Here is a 19,090-nt window from a genome sequence, read left to right on the forward strand (position 1 = left end):
AAAGGCTGTGATTTCGTGACTCAAGGCAGCTCCAATTTATTTCTGTATGTTGTTGTTGTTATTTATTTTTCGATGTATTTTTTTTCCCCCTTCCCCCTCCTTTTGCTCATTTCCCTCTACTTTTCGGCGGGCTTTATTTTGGTGTTTAATTAAAAATAGCCGGTGGTGTTGCTGACAGGGAGACTGCATCACCGATGCCAGCACCGCTGCCCAGGCACGTTGGCAACAAATTACGCTAATTTCTTTAATTTCAGACGTGAGTCAACTGTAATGTGGCGAAGGCCCATGCTGCATCGCTAACACTGTTGCCTGCCACTGCTGTGCTGATCGTGCTATATATATTTATGTATGTGTATAATAATTAAATTCAATCAATGTGATTTTTTGCTGAGGGCGGTGGAAAGTAGTGGCATGTAATTAAAGGGAATTTATACACAGGCTTGGGTTCCCAGAGAAGGCTTTCAGATTCTGGGGCAAAAATTACTTTGCCAGGCTAATGTCGGTCATGTGATTTGTGTACACTATTAGGGCAAATTATCGCAGTTCTTTATGTTGGAGAGTCGAGAAGAATGTAACATATTGCCACCCCGGAAACGACTTCTAATGAAAACCTCTCAGTGTTTCCACAGAAATTCACTGGAGCTTCAGGTGATCTCAAAATTAGCTACCCAATATTACTCAGTATTTGTTTCCATCCTGCCATCTGCCACCACACATTCAATATTTGCATTTAATACCTCAGAATCTGTGGGAAGTCCAGACAGAGGAAAAAAATCTCTGAAACAAAATGTATCCACCAAAATGTGCTCGCTAGACTTGGAGTTCTTTGGCTTTTAATATTCAGAGTGAGTCTCAAATAATCATAGCCAATTATGCCTCTGTGCCAAATACTTAATCTTATGAACGCTATCAACATGGCCTGTTGTGAAATCAATCGCAGGGTGCAGAATTAGGTCAGGTCAGTTGCCCCGGGCCAAGGGAAAGTGGGGACGCGGAATTGGGTCCCCATTTATATTGTATGTATTGAGGAGGTGGCCCTTTCATTGGTTTTATCTCGGGCCTTGCCAAAGCTGTCAGAGGCCGTGTGTGTGTGTGTGTGTGTGTGTGTGTGTGTGTGTGTGTGTGTGTGTGTGTGTGTGTGTGTGTGTGTGTGTGTGTGTGTGTGTGTGTGTGTGTGTGTGTGTGTGTGTGTGTGTGTGTGTTTGTTGGGGCCCTCGTTCAATATGGGGACCAAATCCTGGACCCCACATGTTTTCACCCCTTTTTCTGGGGAAGTTTTCTTGTTACTGGTAAAAATAAAAGTAAAAGTTTAAAAACATTTGCACACTGACAGGTTAGGGTTATGGACTGTTTTGGTTTGGGCACAGTTTAGCATTCTTTAGCTATATTTAGATATAAAGGTTGGGCTGTGTGTGTGTGTGTGTGTGTGTGTGTGTGTGTGTGTGTGTGTGTGTGTGTGTGTGTGTGTGTGTGTGTGTGTGTGTGTGTGTGTGTGTGTGTGTGTGTGTGTGTGTGTGTGTGTGTGTGTGTGTGCGCGTGCGTGCGTGTTTGTGTGTGTGTGTTGTGTCTCTCTATTCTATTTTTTTAAGCAAAATCACCTGAAGACAGGGTGGGTGATACTGTAATTTGCTGACAGCTGAATCGATAAGATGGGATCAGAAGGGACAGTGGGGCTGAGCTGGACTCTCACCAGCCTGTCTCCAGGCCAACTGAAAAAAGAAAAAAAAAACTCACACAAAAAAAACTCACTCAGGGGACGTACACTATAATTCACTCCCATACCATCAGTGGCACAACAGCACAAACTATCTTCAGAGTTTAGCCAGGACCGGATTACCGCACAGGCTAGATATGGCTGCAGCCTAGGGGCCCCCGCATGCCAGGGGGGCCCTGACCTACCAAAAATGAAGAATTGTGACGAGATGCAATGTTGAAAATGTCATGTGTTGCGTTGAGTACAGTTGGTAGACATGCTATTTTTTAATGCCTAGCTTGTAATTATGACGTTGTCTATGTAAAATTTTCACACGATTTGCTTTTCAGGGGGGTCCACAGCGACCTGTAGCCTAGGGGCCCCAAAGCATCTTAATCGGGCCCTTTAGCCCTCATCTGTCTGAGCCGGTGGAGCGATACACCGAGGAGAGAGATTGCTTTGAGTTTCATCTCGCCGCTCTAGGTCCATTCAGTGGCGGAACAATTGCACACAGGGCCCCAGGGCAAAACACTGACAGGGCCCCCCATACGGCCTTCAAAATGTCATAATAGGGCCCGCACTACCAATTCGGGAAGACCCTGGACCCAGGGGCAAATGCCCTGCTTGCCCTCCCTATAGCTCCGCCTCTGGGTCCATTCGAATTCGATTTGGGTCTGTTTGAGCACACTAGGACTACTGATCACAAGTAAGCTTTTGTTATTATTCATTCAAACTCCGAGCACAGCTCAGCACGGCTTTGAGCATGGATTGCCTCGTTAGCCAAAGGTCATTTTGACACTCGTTGGACATTTAAAAGCCTTTAAATACCGCCTGTTAACCAAAAGGTGCAAAAGATTTCCCAGTGAAGGTCAATATTTCATACAAGACAGACACCGACAGCAGCTGAATCCAAGACAAATTAAAGGCCCCGGATTTAAGTTTATAGCCTGCAATACAGCTGCTCCTCTCACAGTCAAAGCGCTGAGACCTCGCTGGCATTTTATAATAATGATTGGGAAATTACCCAGGGAGTCGTCAGGCGTCTAGTAATAAAATCTCACTCTTGGTAAATGGGAAACGTTAATTAAGCTTTAATTTAGCAACTTGACAGTCCTATGCGGTGTTTTGCCAGTGTTATTACATCACTATCTCGTGTTTAATTTGACCTTGGAGAAACAGAACAACAAACGGAGGACCTGAGTGGCTGCCATGGTGGTGGCACTGAGGAGGACGTTCTTTTTTAGGGGTGGCCCCCAAAATTGCCTGAGTAAATCTCTCAAAGTCTCTGCAACAGTCGTTGCCAGGGCTGGACTGGCCATCTGGCATAGCGGGCATTTCCCAGTGGGCCCTGTACCCTTGTGGGCCCATATTTTCAGAAATGCAAAACAAATATATGCTGTATATATTATTATTATTTTTACATCTCTGAAAATAGGGGCCCACAAGGGTGCAGGGCCCACCGGTGAGTCAGTTCTCTGCGCCGCTAATTATGAGGGGCCCCTTTAAGCCAAAAGTGCCCGGGCCCTTTTTCTCCGCCAGTCCATCCCTGCTAGTTGCCAGAAAACCCAAATCTAAACACAAAAGACAGAAGTTTTCTTCCCACCACAGATGAGGTGACTCAGCTGGCTTAAGACAGTGAATATGGAACCCAGCGGAGATTAGAAGGGTAAACATTCCAGATTCGTTAAGAGCCTCTTTGTTTTCAAGTGCAGGCATTCATTTGCTATATCGCGTTCTTCTCTCTCTCTTCTGAACATCTCTTTCTCTCTCTCTCTATCTATCTATCTCTCTCTCTCTCTCTCTCTCTCTCTCTTTCTCTTCTGAACCTCTCTTTCTTTCTCTCTCGATCTCTCTCTGTCTGTCTCTCTTTCTCTCTCTCTCTCTCTCTCTCTCTTTTTCTTTTGAACCTCTCTTTCTCCCTGTCTGTCTCTCTCTATCTCTCCCCCCCCCCCCTCTCTCTGCCGTTCCATGTGGGCGTTTTGAAACGAGGTGGTTAGTGAGTCTTCAGGCGAAAGAGTCCTCTAAGAAGGCTCCTGGAGCCAGCCAGGCAGCACAGCACAACCCACTAAAACAATGTTGCAGAGAGCCTCATTTATGTAACCAGAGCTCATATGCAAATGAGATCCCATTTTTACGCTTTTATGTAAGAAGAGGAGATAGGCAGATAGGCAGGCAGCAGACTCTGGGTTGCATTGTCTTCTCTCAATGAATCCCTGTAAACAATTGGGCGGATTTGTGGCTCTTGTGTTCCAGAGGGATGATGCTTGTATGGTGTTGTGTGTGTTTTTTTTTTTTTTTTTTTTAATACTTTTAGTATGAAGTGACTCAAGTGGGCAGACAGCAGGGGCGAACATGTTTTTGCACTGTGTTGACTGGGTGAGAATGGATTCAGTGGGACTTGGTGTAATGGTATTGTCATGTTCAGTAGCTTTCTTATTTTTTATTTTTTTCTGTGTGTGTTGTTTGTTTCTCACTTACCACAGGAGAATAGACCGAAGTGGTGTGATAGTGGTTTAACAACAGTCACCACTCACCACTACAACCACCACCTCCCACCTGCCACCATGCCAGACCCGACACCTACTGTAGAAAGGTCAGCCGGCTGTCCCAAGACTTAGGGCTGCACAATATATCTAAAATGTATCGATATCGCGATATCACGGCTTGCGCACATATGCCAAATAGTTCTTAATTTTTAATAACAGCAAATGTGGTGAAAAGGTTAAACATTTTTATTAAAAAATATTGGCATTTTAAGTTGATGCTGTATATTAGCCATGTTTTTTCCTCATAAAAAATAATGTTGGAAATAACACATTGCTCTCAGTTGTTTTATTCATGATAATGTGTGGAATGGCAAGGGGAAAATATATGAAGAGTTCAGATGCAAAACCCCCTAAGTGCCTTTTCAGAAAATAATCTTAATTCATTTTTATTTAATACAATATACAAAGCTATCAAAATTGCATATTTTTTATTTTATTTATGTAATATAAGTATTTATATGTATTATCAAGTACATGAATGTAAACCAAACCAACAACGGGGTTCTCTAAAAATATAGAAGTGCAGGTCTTCAGAAATGGAATTAGGGGGTTTTGCATCTGAACTCTTCATATGTATATATTAAATATCTCGAGTAATATCGATAGCGCGGTTTACAGTCATGATATCGTGTATCGCATATTTTTCTAATATCGTGCAGCCCTACCGAGAATCCACAGACAGGCCTCCCCAGGCAGGACCTCTCAGTCATGGCTCTGGGTGTGAGAGAATCTCAACGCCGTGGAGCTCTCACACACATGCCCACGGATCATGCGAAGAATACTTCACACACTTCATCTCTCTTTCCTTTTCTTTTTCTCAGTGAGAAGTGTAGTATTTTTGGGTAAGAAAATCAGTGTTTTTTGTGGTGTCATCCCATGTTCTACTGGACATAACTAAAGAATGGAAAAAGGTAGACACAAACTTCTTTTTTCAAGTGAAAGAAGATAGTTCAGTGCACTGCTCTGTAGTATTTGTATTCACAGAGACATTGTTCTGTGGTTCTTAAAATATTAGCCAAAATCGCTGACAATATGAGGCTTTCTGCTTTAAAAATGGCTGCCAGCCAATGACAGAAACATTTTCTTCCAATATGTTCTTAAATCTGATGACATAATGGGATTCCCCATGTCTGAAAACTTAAAAATAAGTGCTATTTTCAAATTCATACCTTGTTTAGTCTAAAAGAAAAGTGATTGCAGGATTTTAACATGGTAGTGGCAGCCATGTTGGATTTTGCCTGTTTAAGGCATTTCTGTACATTTTTGAATCCGTCATACAGCATATTTGGATTCAGCACCCTTGAACGACTCGAAGTCAGTTGTATGCCGAAAATTAACATGATTTACCTCCAGGACACCGGCTGTCCCGAGAATTCCCAGGCCTCCCCAGGCACCGCCTCTCACTCATGGCCATAGCTGGATTGGCCACAAGGCATATAGGGCATTTGGCCGGTGGACTGTTGGTGATTTTGACCTGGTCCTGCCCTCAATGCAGTAATATCAGTCCTTATGTCGCTACAGCTGACCTGTCTGAGTAAGATTTAAACATTCATTTTGCTTGTAATGGATGACTAAACATATTGTCACAGTCTTCATTGTCTCTCTCAATGCCTGTCGGACTGGTCTCGGCCAAAAATGCTCGGCCTGTTTTGTTTTTTTGTCCCAGTCCAGCCCTGTTGATGTCCCTGGGTGAGAGAGCCTCAACGCCGTGGAGCTCACACACACATGCCCACGGATCATGCTTCACACACCTCCTCATCTCTCTTTCGTTTTCTTTTTCTCTTTCTCTCGCTCTCCCTCCCTCCAAAATGTGCCATCGTCATTATGGGCCAGAAGGGGCTGGCCTGACGGAATTGTTCAAATAAGCAATAACTCGCACATGATGAAAAGAATAAAGTACACACCGCACACACACTGCATCTGTCGTCAATATTTGCGATCCTGCCGAAACTCACACAAAGAAAGGTGAAAAATTGTGGAGGAAAAAATAATCTCACAATGTTTCATACACATTGTGTTGGCCTCAGCTATAAATAGCAGGCGAGTGGAGGGTCATTTTGTGCTGGGAGAGTGGACTGTCCAACAGGCCTGACAGTAGTTTCTGCCAACACTGGGGGAATTTTTATGAGGTAACTAACCGGTGTCAAGGCCATCATTCACGGCAGAGCGCCTGACTAGGCAATATAGCAAGAAAAACACTCATGGTTTATCGTGGTGCCAGTGGTAGCCCGACTCAAGAAGACCCCGTAATTCATCAAAAATATACTCAATTTCTTGGTATTATTATGATTGTAGAAACTTGATAAAACATTGTTGAATTAGGGATCATTCGTATAAAAATGAAATGTGTTTAATTATGGCTAATGGTCCAGCTAATGGATTCTTAATGTGCACTCTGTGATGGGATTCCTTTGTAATTGCCTCGGCACATAACATAGTTTTACTTATTGCACTGGTATTTGATGTCAGGCCTATTCTTTAATCTAACTCTGTAGCCATTTTCTGATCATAGAGTCAGTAGTAGACAACTACTATCGTAGTAAGTACACATAGAAATATGTCGTCGTGTTTGATTCCATAGTAATAGAAATAAATAATAATGTGTTTATAATGGTAACCAACATGTCAACAACTGATAATGACACAGTGATAATGTTAAGTCTTCTTTGAGCTTGTTATCACCCTTTTGTTTTAATTTAACTCTGTAGACAATTTCTGATCATAGAGTCAGTAGTAGCCAACCACTATCATAGTAAGTACACATGTAGTATGTTGTGTTTGTTTCGTTCCATAGTACTAGAAAATAATGACATGTTTATAATGGTATCCCAACATGTCAACAACTGATAATGACACAGTGATAAAGTTCAATCTTCTTTGAGCTTGTTATCACCCTCTGGCGATCACCATCATCATGTTCAGAAGCCGTCGCCCTCCTCCATGATGATGTAATGCCGGGGTGGCCGCCAACTGTGCCACTTGCCAGGGCTGGACTGGGGGAGAAATAGGGACCGGGCACTTTTGACTTAAAGGGGCTCCTCATAATTAGCGGCGCAGAACTGACTCACCGGTGGGCCCTGCACCCTTGTGGGCCCGCACCCTTGTGGCCCCCTATTTTCAGAATGTAGTATTTCCTTGTAGGAAAGACGGTCAATTTCTGTCGTATACTAAGTTTTTTCACGGAGACCAAACGTTACACAACTGACTCGATACTGTAACGGTAACCAACTCTGAAAATAGGGGCCCACTAGAGTGTAGGCCCCACCAGAAAATGCCCCCCCCCCCCCCCCCATAATTAGCGGTGCAGAACTGACTCACCAGTGGGCCCCGCACCCTCGTGGGCCTCTATTTTCAGAAATGTAAAAAAATATATAGATTTTGTAACATTTCTGAAAATAGGGGGCCACGAGGGTGCAGGGCCCACCGGGAAATGCCCGGTATGCCATATGGCCGGTCTAGCCCTGCCACTTGTGATACTTGGCTTGACATTACAAAAGAGTTGAGTGTGCTCTGCCATTGGTTGCCCACCAAACCAAAGCAAATGATGTCCTCTGTGTATTCTATTGCAACAGATGACTATTCAAGTGTTTGCAAAGGGGCTGCTATAGAAAGGACTAGAAAGGCGCCTGGAGTGCTTTTGAATATCACAGACATAGAGGAGTGAAATGAAGACACAAGGGAAAACCCAAAGTCATTTGTCTATTTTATTAGATATTACTATAACATCATTCGGTTGGCAAAGTGGCGTAAAAAACATAGTTGCTTTGTCTTATCTAAATAATTCATACATGTAATAGGGTACATTGCACAATAAAAACAGGAACGTATTTACATAATACATTTAAATATTACATTAATTATAAACGTTTGCTAATTTACACCATGTACAGGTCATGAAAGCAAAGTTGGGTGGACTTGAGAAAGAAAACACATTAATATTGTGCGTTCGCACAACGTATAATGCAGACTCACACAACAGGTGCAGATATACGGTATACCAACTTTGAAAGGCTTCCTTCCATTCCCATCTTTTCACTTCTTATGTTGCACACTCACTGCTGTAGGTCAAATACAGTGTTTCTTGCAAGACATCAACAAACTCAAGTCATATGGCATGTACAAGCAGTACCAGCAGACCGTTGACAGCTTTTGCTAGGCCCGGGACAAAGTCATCTGAAATGGCCCCTTATCCAATGCATACAATGTAGCGAGGACCCAATTCTGGGGCCCCTATCTCCTTGGGCCCATGACAACATACCCCCTTTGTCCCCCCGTGTCAACGGCCCGGTGTACAAGAGTTCCATTGACAAAAAGCTCTAGTTTTGCCATATCAAACCCACAGGTGTTCCAGATTGCAGCCTCTGCAGTGTCAAACATTCCCACGCCACATACCCCCCCCTCAACCAGAACAAAGATAATCAGCTATAGACATACAGATTTAGCAAGGAAAAACCCATTACTCGGTTGGACAATGGACTTTATTTGGGGCGGTCGACTCGGCTGATCTGATGCAAGCAAGGAGCAAGAGTACTGGTAGGGTAGTAGGGACTCCTTTATTTCTTTCTTAGTTTGGTTATATTTGACATGGAATAATTGGCAACCCTCCTCTGAGCCGCAGCGCTTGACACTTGTAACCCTCTTGAGGTGGTCAGGAGGCGCCTGCCACATGCTATATTTGAGTTGGCTCGTCTAGCCCGCTGAAATCTAATGAGCAAGCACTTGGATTGGAAGAAGGGATAGAGGAGCGAGGGGGGGGGGTGAAAAAAAAGGATAGATTTATTGGCTCTGGCTTCTCAGCAGAAGAGCAGTTCATTTGGGAATTTGACAAACCTTTCAAAGAGTACGGATCACAGCTTCTGCTGAATGCAGATGCTAATGCACTGCTATACCGTAGCAGGGAGCATTCTCTTCTCTCTGATCTATCAAATTAACGCTGAAGAAAAGACTTCACAATTAATCCATTATGTTGATCTGAGGAGGTATGCTACAGCCTTTCGTATCGTATGTGACTTGAATGGTAACGTGTAAACACTTTGCTTCCAAAATAGCACTTCATAGTGTTTTGTGCTTCGGAACGAATCAGGGTTTAATGTGTGTAGCGCTAATAGCCTGAAAGCTAATGATGTCTGCAGTATACAGTGGGTCTATTAGATTAAAGGCCAATGGGAGGAAATGAAGCAGAGGACAAAGACCATACACGGTCTTAACGCTATGGTGCCTTCTCCCATTATGTTCAATAACAACACTATCCTCAGTAGTGAATTAGCAGACACACAATAAAACAAACACAGAAGGAAACAGTTAAACCTGGACATGTACATACTGCAGAAAGCAATTAGCATGTTGAGTTACTGTATGTATGGCATGCCTTTTGGATGTCAGACTTTGTCGCAGTGTTGCCAGATGTACGATAATTATCGTATTTATACCTTAATTTTGTCCATTTTGTCCGCTGTACGATAAAAAAACACGATTGTACGATCATTTCAGAGTTGTCATTCAGTTCATTTAGATGCCTTAAAACAACAATTTTGGTCTTGTACGATCATTTCCTCCCAAAAAGGCCCTCAAAACGATAATTCTGATGTTTTGGTACGATAATTCAGCATTTTCCATCTGGCAACACTGGCCTAGAGCAGAAAATCATCTGTGCGTCAACCAATGAGGCCAATGATGGAGAGTTCACAGCCCTTCCCCATTAAACACAGTGCCATCCGTGTGCTTACTTAGCAGAAGGGCCAGTGGAGAGAGAATGATGAGCAGAGGATACTCTGAAATTCTTAATTAGGTCACTTCACCTTGAATATCTTACTTGTTACCTGTTGTGTTCGCAATCTCCGCTTTACTGAAAGTAATGCTAGACTAGATCAAGTAAAAATCCTTATTTTGACTCTGCTAAAATAGCCTACTTTCTGTCCATACAGCGGACATGTTAACTATGTTACGTATATGTTGTTTTTTGTTAGCCTGACCATATAATGTGCTGTTTATCATCATCTCCACTTGTTTTCCTCAGCCTGATTGTGAAGTCTTCTAAAGCCATTACTTAACACGTTTTTTTTTTACATTACATAAAACATCACGTGACTTATTACTGTTGAAATACTGTGTTGATAGATTAAAAAAAACTAAACCTAAAATAAATAAAGTGGCCTGCGCTGCTGCTTTTGGTAACGGTTGTCATGCCATCCAGCCGACTCAGCTCTCATAGGTATTAAAGACATGGAGAATGAGAGCCAATCAGTGCTCAGCCTCCTACAAGGCTGCACAACAAGCCAACGCATGAATAACACCCACACACAACACCACTCACTGGGAAAAAGCAAACTCAACTTCAACACATTTCATTGTAATGTAATGTAGCTGAGGCATATCACCATTCATCTCTCTCTCGCCCTCGCTCTCGCTCTCTCTCTCTCTCTCTCTCTCTCTCTCTCTCTCTCTCTCTCTCTCTCTCTCTCTCTGTGGTGTGTCTGAAATGACCATATAAAACCTCACAGGCTAGAAGTCGTCTGAATTTACCCTATCTATTCCAGACAGCGCTGGTTGAAAATTGGTCATTTGAAAATTACAACCCTACATAATGCTTGCATTACACACAGTCTGCTAATGGCACTGTCTAGATAGATAATGTTTGCTGGAGACTGACTTAGTGTATGTGGAGGGGGAAGCACATTTGGCACAGGAAGGTTCTGGACTTTGTAGCTTGATGTAGCTTTTGTGATAATTTTCTCTCTCTCTCCCTCTCTCTCTCTCTCTCTCTCTCTCTCCCTTTCTCTCTCTCTCTCTCTCTCTCTCTCTCTCTCTCTCTCCCTTTCTCTCTCTCTCTCTGCCTTTACTTTTGGGAAGGACCCACCACTGTGACGGCGGCAAGCTCGCCAATTAACTTGCATCATCATAATATTTTTCTTTAGGATTTCAAACCAGCGTGTGTCGGTATTCAAATGTGACCTAAATGTGACTTTATCCTCAGTCAACACGGAATGGATTGTTACTATAAAAAGGTCTCAAACCTAATTAACAGTGGTGTTGCTGAATAAAACATTGCTCCAGTTTTGTGTTTTCTTAATAGAAGCCAGAAAAGTTAGGTGCAATAACATTACACAAATACACTTTTTTTTTGTTACTCTCCTCTAACCTCAATGCACTGACAAGCTACTCAAGTGAAATACTTCTCTCTGCATTTTCCTATGATGCTAATGTGGCTACCCTAACATCCTAATTTTATTATTTTATTCCTTTTACTGATTTATTTATGTATTTATATAATTCATTTCGATGGAGAGCGCATTGAACTGTATGACTTTTCCTACCACTACTACCTCGATAAACAGGTGAACCCACAGGTGCATTGTCCACTGTCAGAAGAGGGGCTGCAGCGGTATGACGGCGGGGTGCGGGGACAGCATTGGGGGGAACACGGGGGCCGGGCGGTGCAAGGCATGGAAGGTCACAGCCACTGGGTGATGGATGCGGCCCGGCGGCCCGGCTGCCATCACGGACACCTGGTGGTGGGGGGGAGTAGTTACGAAAGTCGGGGCGCCCGGCGGCGGCGGGCACATGTCCGCGTGTCCCAAGGGCAGGCGAGTCATCGGCAGCACCTGCGGGAATAGCTGTGTGTGTGGGGGAGGGGGAGGAGGAGGCGGTGGTGGGGGAGGAGGAGGAGGAGCGGTGGGTTGGTGTTGGTGTGGGTGTGGGTGGTGGTGGTGGGGAGGTGGGCCCAGGAACGTGGCGTGGTGGTGGTGGTGCTGGAGGATGGTGTGGCGGATGGTGATGGATCCGGAGGGAGGCACGGATGGGTGGGTGGTCAGGTGGACAGGATGGAGGTGGATGGGAGAGGACACGGACACTGGAATAGGCTGGGGCTGGGGTTGAGGCTGGGGCTGGGTATGAGGATGGGGATGGGACAGCACTGTCTTTAGCTTGGTTGCCTGAAAGACTTGCTGCTGATGGTGGTGCTGGTGCTGCTGGTGGGGATGGTGGTGGTGGTGGTGGAGCACCTGTCTGTGTGTCTGGATCTGCAGAAGGCAGTGTCTCTCCATGCTGCTGGGTGGATGCTGGAAGCGCGGCACCTGCGTAGGGCCAGGCTTAGCCAGAGCAGCAGAAGGTGGAGGAGGAGTAGGAGGATGAGGATGAGGAGGAGGATGAGGAGGATGGGAAGGGGGGGCAGGACTGTAGAAAGCACTGCTGGTGGTCCGGTAGCTCTCCCTGCCAGTCGTCTCCTCCTCCACGACAGCCCTGCCTGTAGACAGCTGAAACTTTGGGGGTTGCACCACAGGACTGCAGCTGCTGCTGCTGCTGCCGCCGCCATCACTGCTGCCACAGGTGCTGCTGACGCTGCTGTGCTGACACGATTTGTCCTGGCCGGCCTTTTCAGGCCTTGCCAACGCTGCTGCTGTGTCTCTGTCTCTGTCTCTGTCTCTATCGTTGTCTCTCTCGCTGTCTCGTGTGTCTGCCAAGCACACCTGGGTGGCGGCTGCAGCTGGCGAACATGGGACTGCCATGGCTATGCCCACCCCTGCCACTGCCTCTGCCCCTGCCGCTGGCAGGGCTGCCTCCACCGCCGCCGCCGCTGCTGGCTTGTTAGAGCGCTGCTCCGGTGCCAGGTCGCTGTGTCGAGATGCCGCGCTGACATTAGTGACGCAGCTGTCGCTCACGTCTCCTGGGGCCTCCACTACAGGACTCGGATGTCTTGTTTTTTGTGCGGCCTGGAAAAGAGCAGGAGGTGGGGGAAGGGGAGTTGGTGGAAGGGGATGGGAGCGAGGAGGAGGAGGGAGGTTATCTGTGGGAGCTTGATGCTGTGACGGCTGTCCCTGCCTCTGCCTCTCATTGATCTGAGGCCGAGATGGGCTGGCTGTCTGGCGGCGGCGGTGGCTACTATCGGCCGCGTACTGACCCGGGTCAGGGATAATGGAGCTCTGGGCCGGCGAGCTGGCCACCGCAGGGATCTCCTTATCATCAATAGTACATGAGCTTTTGTCTGCGCTGATACCGCCGCCTCTGCCACTGGCACTGGCACTGTCACAGCCAACACCACTGTCACCTTCAGCTTTTCGGGCCGGGCTTATATCCCTATTTGGATTTGCACAGCTTGCTGCGCTTTCGTCGTCGATTCGAGCATGGCTTTCAGTGACAGGGGCTGTGTGTGGCATTGGGGTGCATTCGGGACGCTGATGTATGGCTGGGCAAATTTTCCTTCTCTTCCAGCAATGAATGTGCGCACAAAATTCAGAGTCCTGCCTCTTGGCTGAGCAGCTCTGGTGCCTGTGATCGTTCTCCTCCTGCTCATTCATCATCCGTCTGCCGCAGAACGTTGCGCCGCCGAGACAGGCGCACGTCAACCGATCCGAGCAACACACGACGTCGTCCATGTCGCTCAACGAGGCGCTGCGCTTCCTCTTCAATCGCTGGTTACTGCGCCACAGGTCTTTGATGCCGACGCCGCAGCTCGCGTCAGCCATGTGAAGTGGCAGCTCGTGAAGAAAGCGACTTGTGAACCCCGAGGTCTGGGGCTGGCACCGGGGCTCGAAGCCCCTGTCATGCCGACAGGACCCCCGGCCCATCAAGCATGTCAGGCAGGCAGATGGAAAGCCTGTGCTGCTCACTGCACCACTACCATCACTTCCACCACCACCAATACGATCTCCTCCTGGAGCAAGTACCTTTTCACTATCTTCTCCTAAGGCCTGATCAAATAGATCGCGGGCCCCCGCTGGGCCGTTTATGCACCCCGCTGTTTCCTGCCTCCTGCCACGCAGCCTCTTGACCATGTGACCGCCGCTGTAGCCAATCAGAGCTGATTGCTTTGACTTCTCCAATGGCTGCCTCTGCTGCGACTGCGGCTGCGGCTGCTGTTGCTGCTGCACTTGGCCTGAAGTGCCGGCTCGAAATTGGGAATCAAGAGAGGCGCCTTCGACATCTTCGCTCCGACACTCGAAGCTGCGCCGTTGGAATCTCCTGCACGTTTCTGCGTCGTCTTTATCTCCTCCTCCGCCGACACCACAGCTTCCTCCTCTCTCGACCTCGCGGTGGACACGTGACCGCCTCTTCCTCCTCCGTCGCCGCCTCTTCTTCCTGTTGTGGCTTCTGTAATGTCTCCTGTCCCTAACTCGAAGTTTTTCCTTCATGCCGTGGGAGCGCTCGTTCGAGTATTTGCATTTGGCGTGTTGTATTTTTAGTCCGAGGCAGCTCTCTGCGTCACTCGCAGCGTACGTGCCCCCCTTTTTTGATTTTGTCTCTGTGTCTCCGGTGGGACTGCTGTGGTCGAGACTGAACGTGGTGGTGGCTGCCTCCTCAATATGCTTGTCTGGACTCATGGATTTTCCCTCCGGGCTCGCCGATGACGGGCTGGCCAAGATGACGGACTCCTCATCCGTCTTGGTGTCGGCGGCGTGCTGCTGCTGCTGCCGTGGGTCACCGCACGCTCGACTGTGTGACCCCCTCTTGAAATCAAAGTGGAGCGGGTTGCAGCTGTAGGACAGGGCCGGGCCGGTTTTGGTGAACGACAGCATCTCCGAGGGCCACTGGAGAACGGTGTGACCGTCTCTGCTCCTCACGGAGAAAAAAGGCTGACTCGGCTTTGTGAAGGGAGCCTTTGGCAGAGTAGAGAAGGGAGGGGCAGGAGGAAGAGGAGGAGGGGGAGGAAGAGCAGACCTTTCCTCTGAGGCGTGACCTCCGTTTGAGGACTCTGCCTCGCTGCACACGTCTGAAGAGTTCTGAGGACTTAAATGGCCGCCGCCAAGGCTGTCCTCAGACACACCGGGCTCTTCAATGGCGGTGGCGTCGTCGTGACCTCTGTCTTTGACTTCCTGACCCCCGTTAGTGTCACCGCTTTTCAGACTCTCACAGTTCACAGAGTCCTCAGAGTCCAGCGCGATGTCCTCACTGTTGAGGGTGAACGGGGAGGAAGTTATATGTGACAGAGAGGGACTGCTCGCCACGTCCTCGGAGTACACCAGCAGAGCGCACAGATCCGAATCGGAAGGCCCCGGGATCTCCTCTTGGCCCCCGAGAAGAACATCTGAAGTCGACGACGACCCCCCCTCGCTCTCCACACTGTCACTCTTTGGAGAGAACTGGGGGCCTTGTTGTGCACCAATGCAGTAAATTGTCTCCTCGTCACAATTAAGCACCTTGTCAGTGTGAATGTGAGCCACGTTTCCAGTGGGGGAGCAAGGGAAGAGGTCAGCAAGTTCAGCGAGTGGAGCGCGTAGTCTTTGCCTGCGACTGCGCTCCATCGACCCCTCCTCCGTGGCCTCGCAGAACACCGCGGCCGAAGACTCCAGCTTCACGCAGGCCCTCTTTGGGAACGAGAACGAGAAGGCAATCTTCCGTCGGCTGCCGTTGCCGAATCCCTTCTTCTGCTTGTTGCCTGGCGTTGCGTGGGGCCACGGCAACGGCTTGTTGTTGTTGTTGTTGTTGTTGTTGCCAGAGCTACTGTTGCCGCTGGCTGCCAAACCAGAAGCATTGTTGCAAGCACTGTCACTGCTGCTGCTGCCGCTGCTGCTGTCGCTGCTGTGGGTTTGGAGTCCTGCCTCTGCGGCATTGTAGAGTCCCTGGATCTCGTCGGGAGGGCTGCCGTCACCGTCGCCGTCGCCACCACAGGGGTCCTTCAGACCGGCCTCCACTGCCACCGTGGTGGATTTGAACATCGGGCCACTCCCCGGAGCACTGCATGGGGATGACAAAACACACACACACACACACACACACACACACACACACACACACACACACACACACACACACACACACACACACACACACACACACACAAAGGCAAAAAGAGAATCAGTGAGTGGGTGGGAGTGACAGAGAGGGAAAGAGGCAGAGAGAGCGAGAGAGTGGGAGAGAGAAAGAGAGAGAGAGCGACAGACAGACGGACGGACAGACCATCAGAAACAGAGAGAGACAGACAGAGAAAGTCATACACATACTGAAGTGGGAGAGAGATTGAGATGGAGAGAGAGAGACAGACAGAGACAGAGAGAGAGAGAGAGACAGAGAGAGAGAGAGAGAGAGAGAGAGAGAGAGAGAGAGAGAGAGAGAGAGAGAGAGAGAAGATGAAAGACAAAAGGCAAACAATAGCATATGCTGTGAACATTCTTCCATATCCCCTCTCTGGGGGAGGAAGTGAACACTACGCTAAGCTAATAGAGCTCATAGCATGCAGCATCATCGGCACAATCAGGACTATTAGCTGCTACTGGAGAAACAAATGCAGAAATGTGTTAGTGTGTATGTGTGTGTGTGTGTGTGTCTGTGTGAGGGCGTGTCTTCAGGCATGTGCGTGTGCACAAGTCTGTGTAAGGCACAGATGTGCTTGGGTGTGCGTTTTTGTGTCAAAGTGTGTGGGTTTGTGTGTGTATGTGTGTGTTCTGTACGTTTAAGTTAGCACATCTGTGTGCATGTCTCCATCTTTATGTATGTGAAATACAAAACTGTATGTGTGTGCGCGTGTGTGTTCAACTCTCCATGTTCGTGTATGTGAGATAAATATATCTGTGTATGTGTGTGTTTGTCTAAGACAGATGTCTGTGTGTGTGTGTGAGTGAGTTTCCATGTCAGTGTGCGTGTGTGTTTGTGTGTCAGTGTTAATTTCGTCAACTTTTTTTGATTTAGTCTTAGTCTTAGTCACAATGACGAAAATCAATTTTAGTCTTAGTCATATTTTAGTAATTGCCTTCCCAATTTAGTCTTAGTCTTAGTCAAAATGACGAAAATCAATTTTAGTCATAGTCAAATTTTAGTCATTTTAGTCATTTTAGTCAACATTTTAAATTTTAGTCAACATTTCGATATTAAGTCATTTTACTCAATATTGTGGTGTAAAATAAATAACCTACAATGGCTATTGTTATTTCACAAATTATTACTAATATTGCCTATTGCAGCAAATATTCACCTTGTTACTTGGTCATTTTCCACCAAAACCCAAATCAGTCATTTCAACATCATAGAGCAAAAGAGCATCTCACACTCTCACACACACACGTCCAGGTGCAGGCTGCGCGCTCTCTATCTCTCTCTCCCTCCCTCCCTCTCGTGCATTAGAAGCTGCTGCATATTATATTTGATTTTGAGTTTGATCACGGAGGAGGCTACATGCTCTTCTTCACCTGACCGCGGGACTTAAAGCCTGCAGATTGCCGGCAGTGGGAAGACCAGACATCCCAAGTCTGCATGAAGTTCAAGAAGTCTCCCTGATAGTGGCTTCCCGATGACCACGAGTCAGATAAAATACTGCTGATGTTAGACTATGCAAGTTAGCGGTTTTTGTTTTCAATTGGCAATGCGAGCAGAGAACGATAATGACTCGTGCGGCATGTGTGGAATAGGCTTAAATAGATTGCGCGAGCGCACTTCGTATGCCCTGCAAAAGTCCCAGGAAAAATAGTTAGGCAGGGGTATGCAGACTGGACGATAGAAAGGACACGCACATACACATATTTAAACACTAATGCTGTTTTGTTTGTCGGGTGTGTCGAGGCTCGATAAGCATGACCTGAAAAGAGTTTTTGGAACTTAGGAAGACGCTGAAGACGCATGGAAATGCTGTCGACTTCCTTGGGTCTTTTAGCGTTGCTCTCGACGAGAACAAGTTTCAAATCTCAACAGTTTAAAACTCTTTAGCGATCGCCCATCCATTGATTCTTTTCAAAACTAGGCTACAGTAGCCGTGCCTCGGTTACTTTAGACAGGCCAACTTTCCCCCTGCTGGCGCGCGCTCCCGCGGTGACTGATTTAAATAAATTCACAAATCCGACCTTCATGACTTTCTTGCGAACTGCCTACTCATATGGTTAAACAACAAATATAGCAAACATTACAGAAAAGAACAGACAACGAACGCCGGGCTAAGACAGCCTAAGTGAAAAGGAGAATAGTGGAAGTTCGAGGAGGTTTAGAATGACAGTATCAGAGGAGGATTGGCGCGACTGTCATTACCTACTGCAGAAACGTTAGGTTATGGCTATTATCCTCGGTTCTTTGATAACAGAGTGAGGTCTTCGTCATGGACAAGAAATTGTTGTACATGTTTCAAAATGAACACCTCCCTCAACGTCGGCTATTTTTTGTCTTTCTCTGGGAATGTTTTAGGACCTAAACTCAACTTAAATGGACTCACTGAACTACTAGGCTACAGAACTACTGACTGAGCCGCGCCATGCATTGGCTGCCAGCAGATACAAGCGAGGCAACACAGCGTGAGCGCGCAATCACCTATGAAGTTCAAGACACTTAGGCCTATATTACAATTACAAATTACAAATCAATTATTAATAATTATATATTTTTAATGTCCATTAGTCTCCTTGACGACAATATTTTTTTTATTTTCGTCATATTTTGATTTGCTTGAGGCAATTTTTAGTGCGTCATCGTCTCGTCATCGTCAAGGGAAAAAGGGGCGTTGACGAAATATTTTCGTCATCGTCGTGGTTGACGAAATTAACACTGGTGTGTTCCCATTTTCGTGTGTGCATGCATTTACTGTGCCAGCGTGAGGCACAGCAGATGCTGCTGTAAGTGCACTGTGCAGGGGCCGCTGACAGCTTTCACTGGGCCCAGGACAAAGTCATCTGAAAGGGCCCCTCACCCAATACATACAATGTAATGAGAATTCTGGGCCCCATCTGTCACGGGGCCTGGGACAACTGTACCCTTTGTCCTCCCCTATTGGCTTCCCTGTGTGCAGGGGGCGCTGACAGCTTTGGCTGGGCCCAGGACATAGTCATCTTAAAGTGTGTGTGTGGTGTATAGTGTGAGAGTATTTTCGTGTGTGTGTGTGTGTGTGTGTGTGTGTGTGTGTGTGTGTGTGTGTGTGTGTGTGTGAGTGAGTGAGTGCGCG

At 47.0% G+C, this 19,090-nt stretch overlaps 1 protein-coding gene across 1 annotated transcript in view; it reads right to left on the bottom strand.

Annotated features, from left to right (window-relative positions):
* Nucleotides 1-11,600: 11,600 nt before the first annotated feature.
* Nucleotides 11,601-19,090, bottom strand: part of znf804a (zinc finger protein 804A) — a 126,041-nt gene continuing 118,551 nt past the window's right edge. The window contains exons 4-7 of the mRNA XM_063212846.1: nucleotides 15,796-15,909; nucleotides 12,705-15,687; nucleotides 11,962-12,116; nucleotides 11,601-11,877 (exon numbers count right to left, since the gene is read on the bottom strand). Of these exons, the coding sequence (XP_063068916.1) occupies nucleotides 11,601-11,877; nucleotides 11,962-12,116; nucleotides 12,705-15,687; nucleotides 15,796-15,909 (3,529 nt within the window). The remainder of the gene's footprint in view (nucleotides 11,878-11,961; nucleotides 12,117-12,704; nucleotides 15,688-15,795; nucleotides 15,910-19,090) is intronic.

Source organism: Engraulis encrasicolus, chromosome 13, assembly GCF_034702125.1.
Source record: "Engraulis encrasicolus isolate BLACKSEA-1 chromosome 13, IST_EnEncr_1.0, whole genome shotgun sequence".
Taxonomy (NCBI): Eukaryota; Metazoa; Chordata; class Actinopteri; order Clupeiformes; family Engraulidae; genus Engraulis; species Engraulis encrasicolus.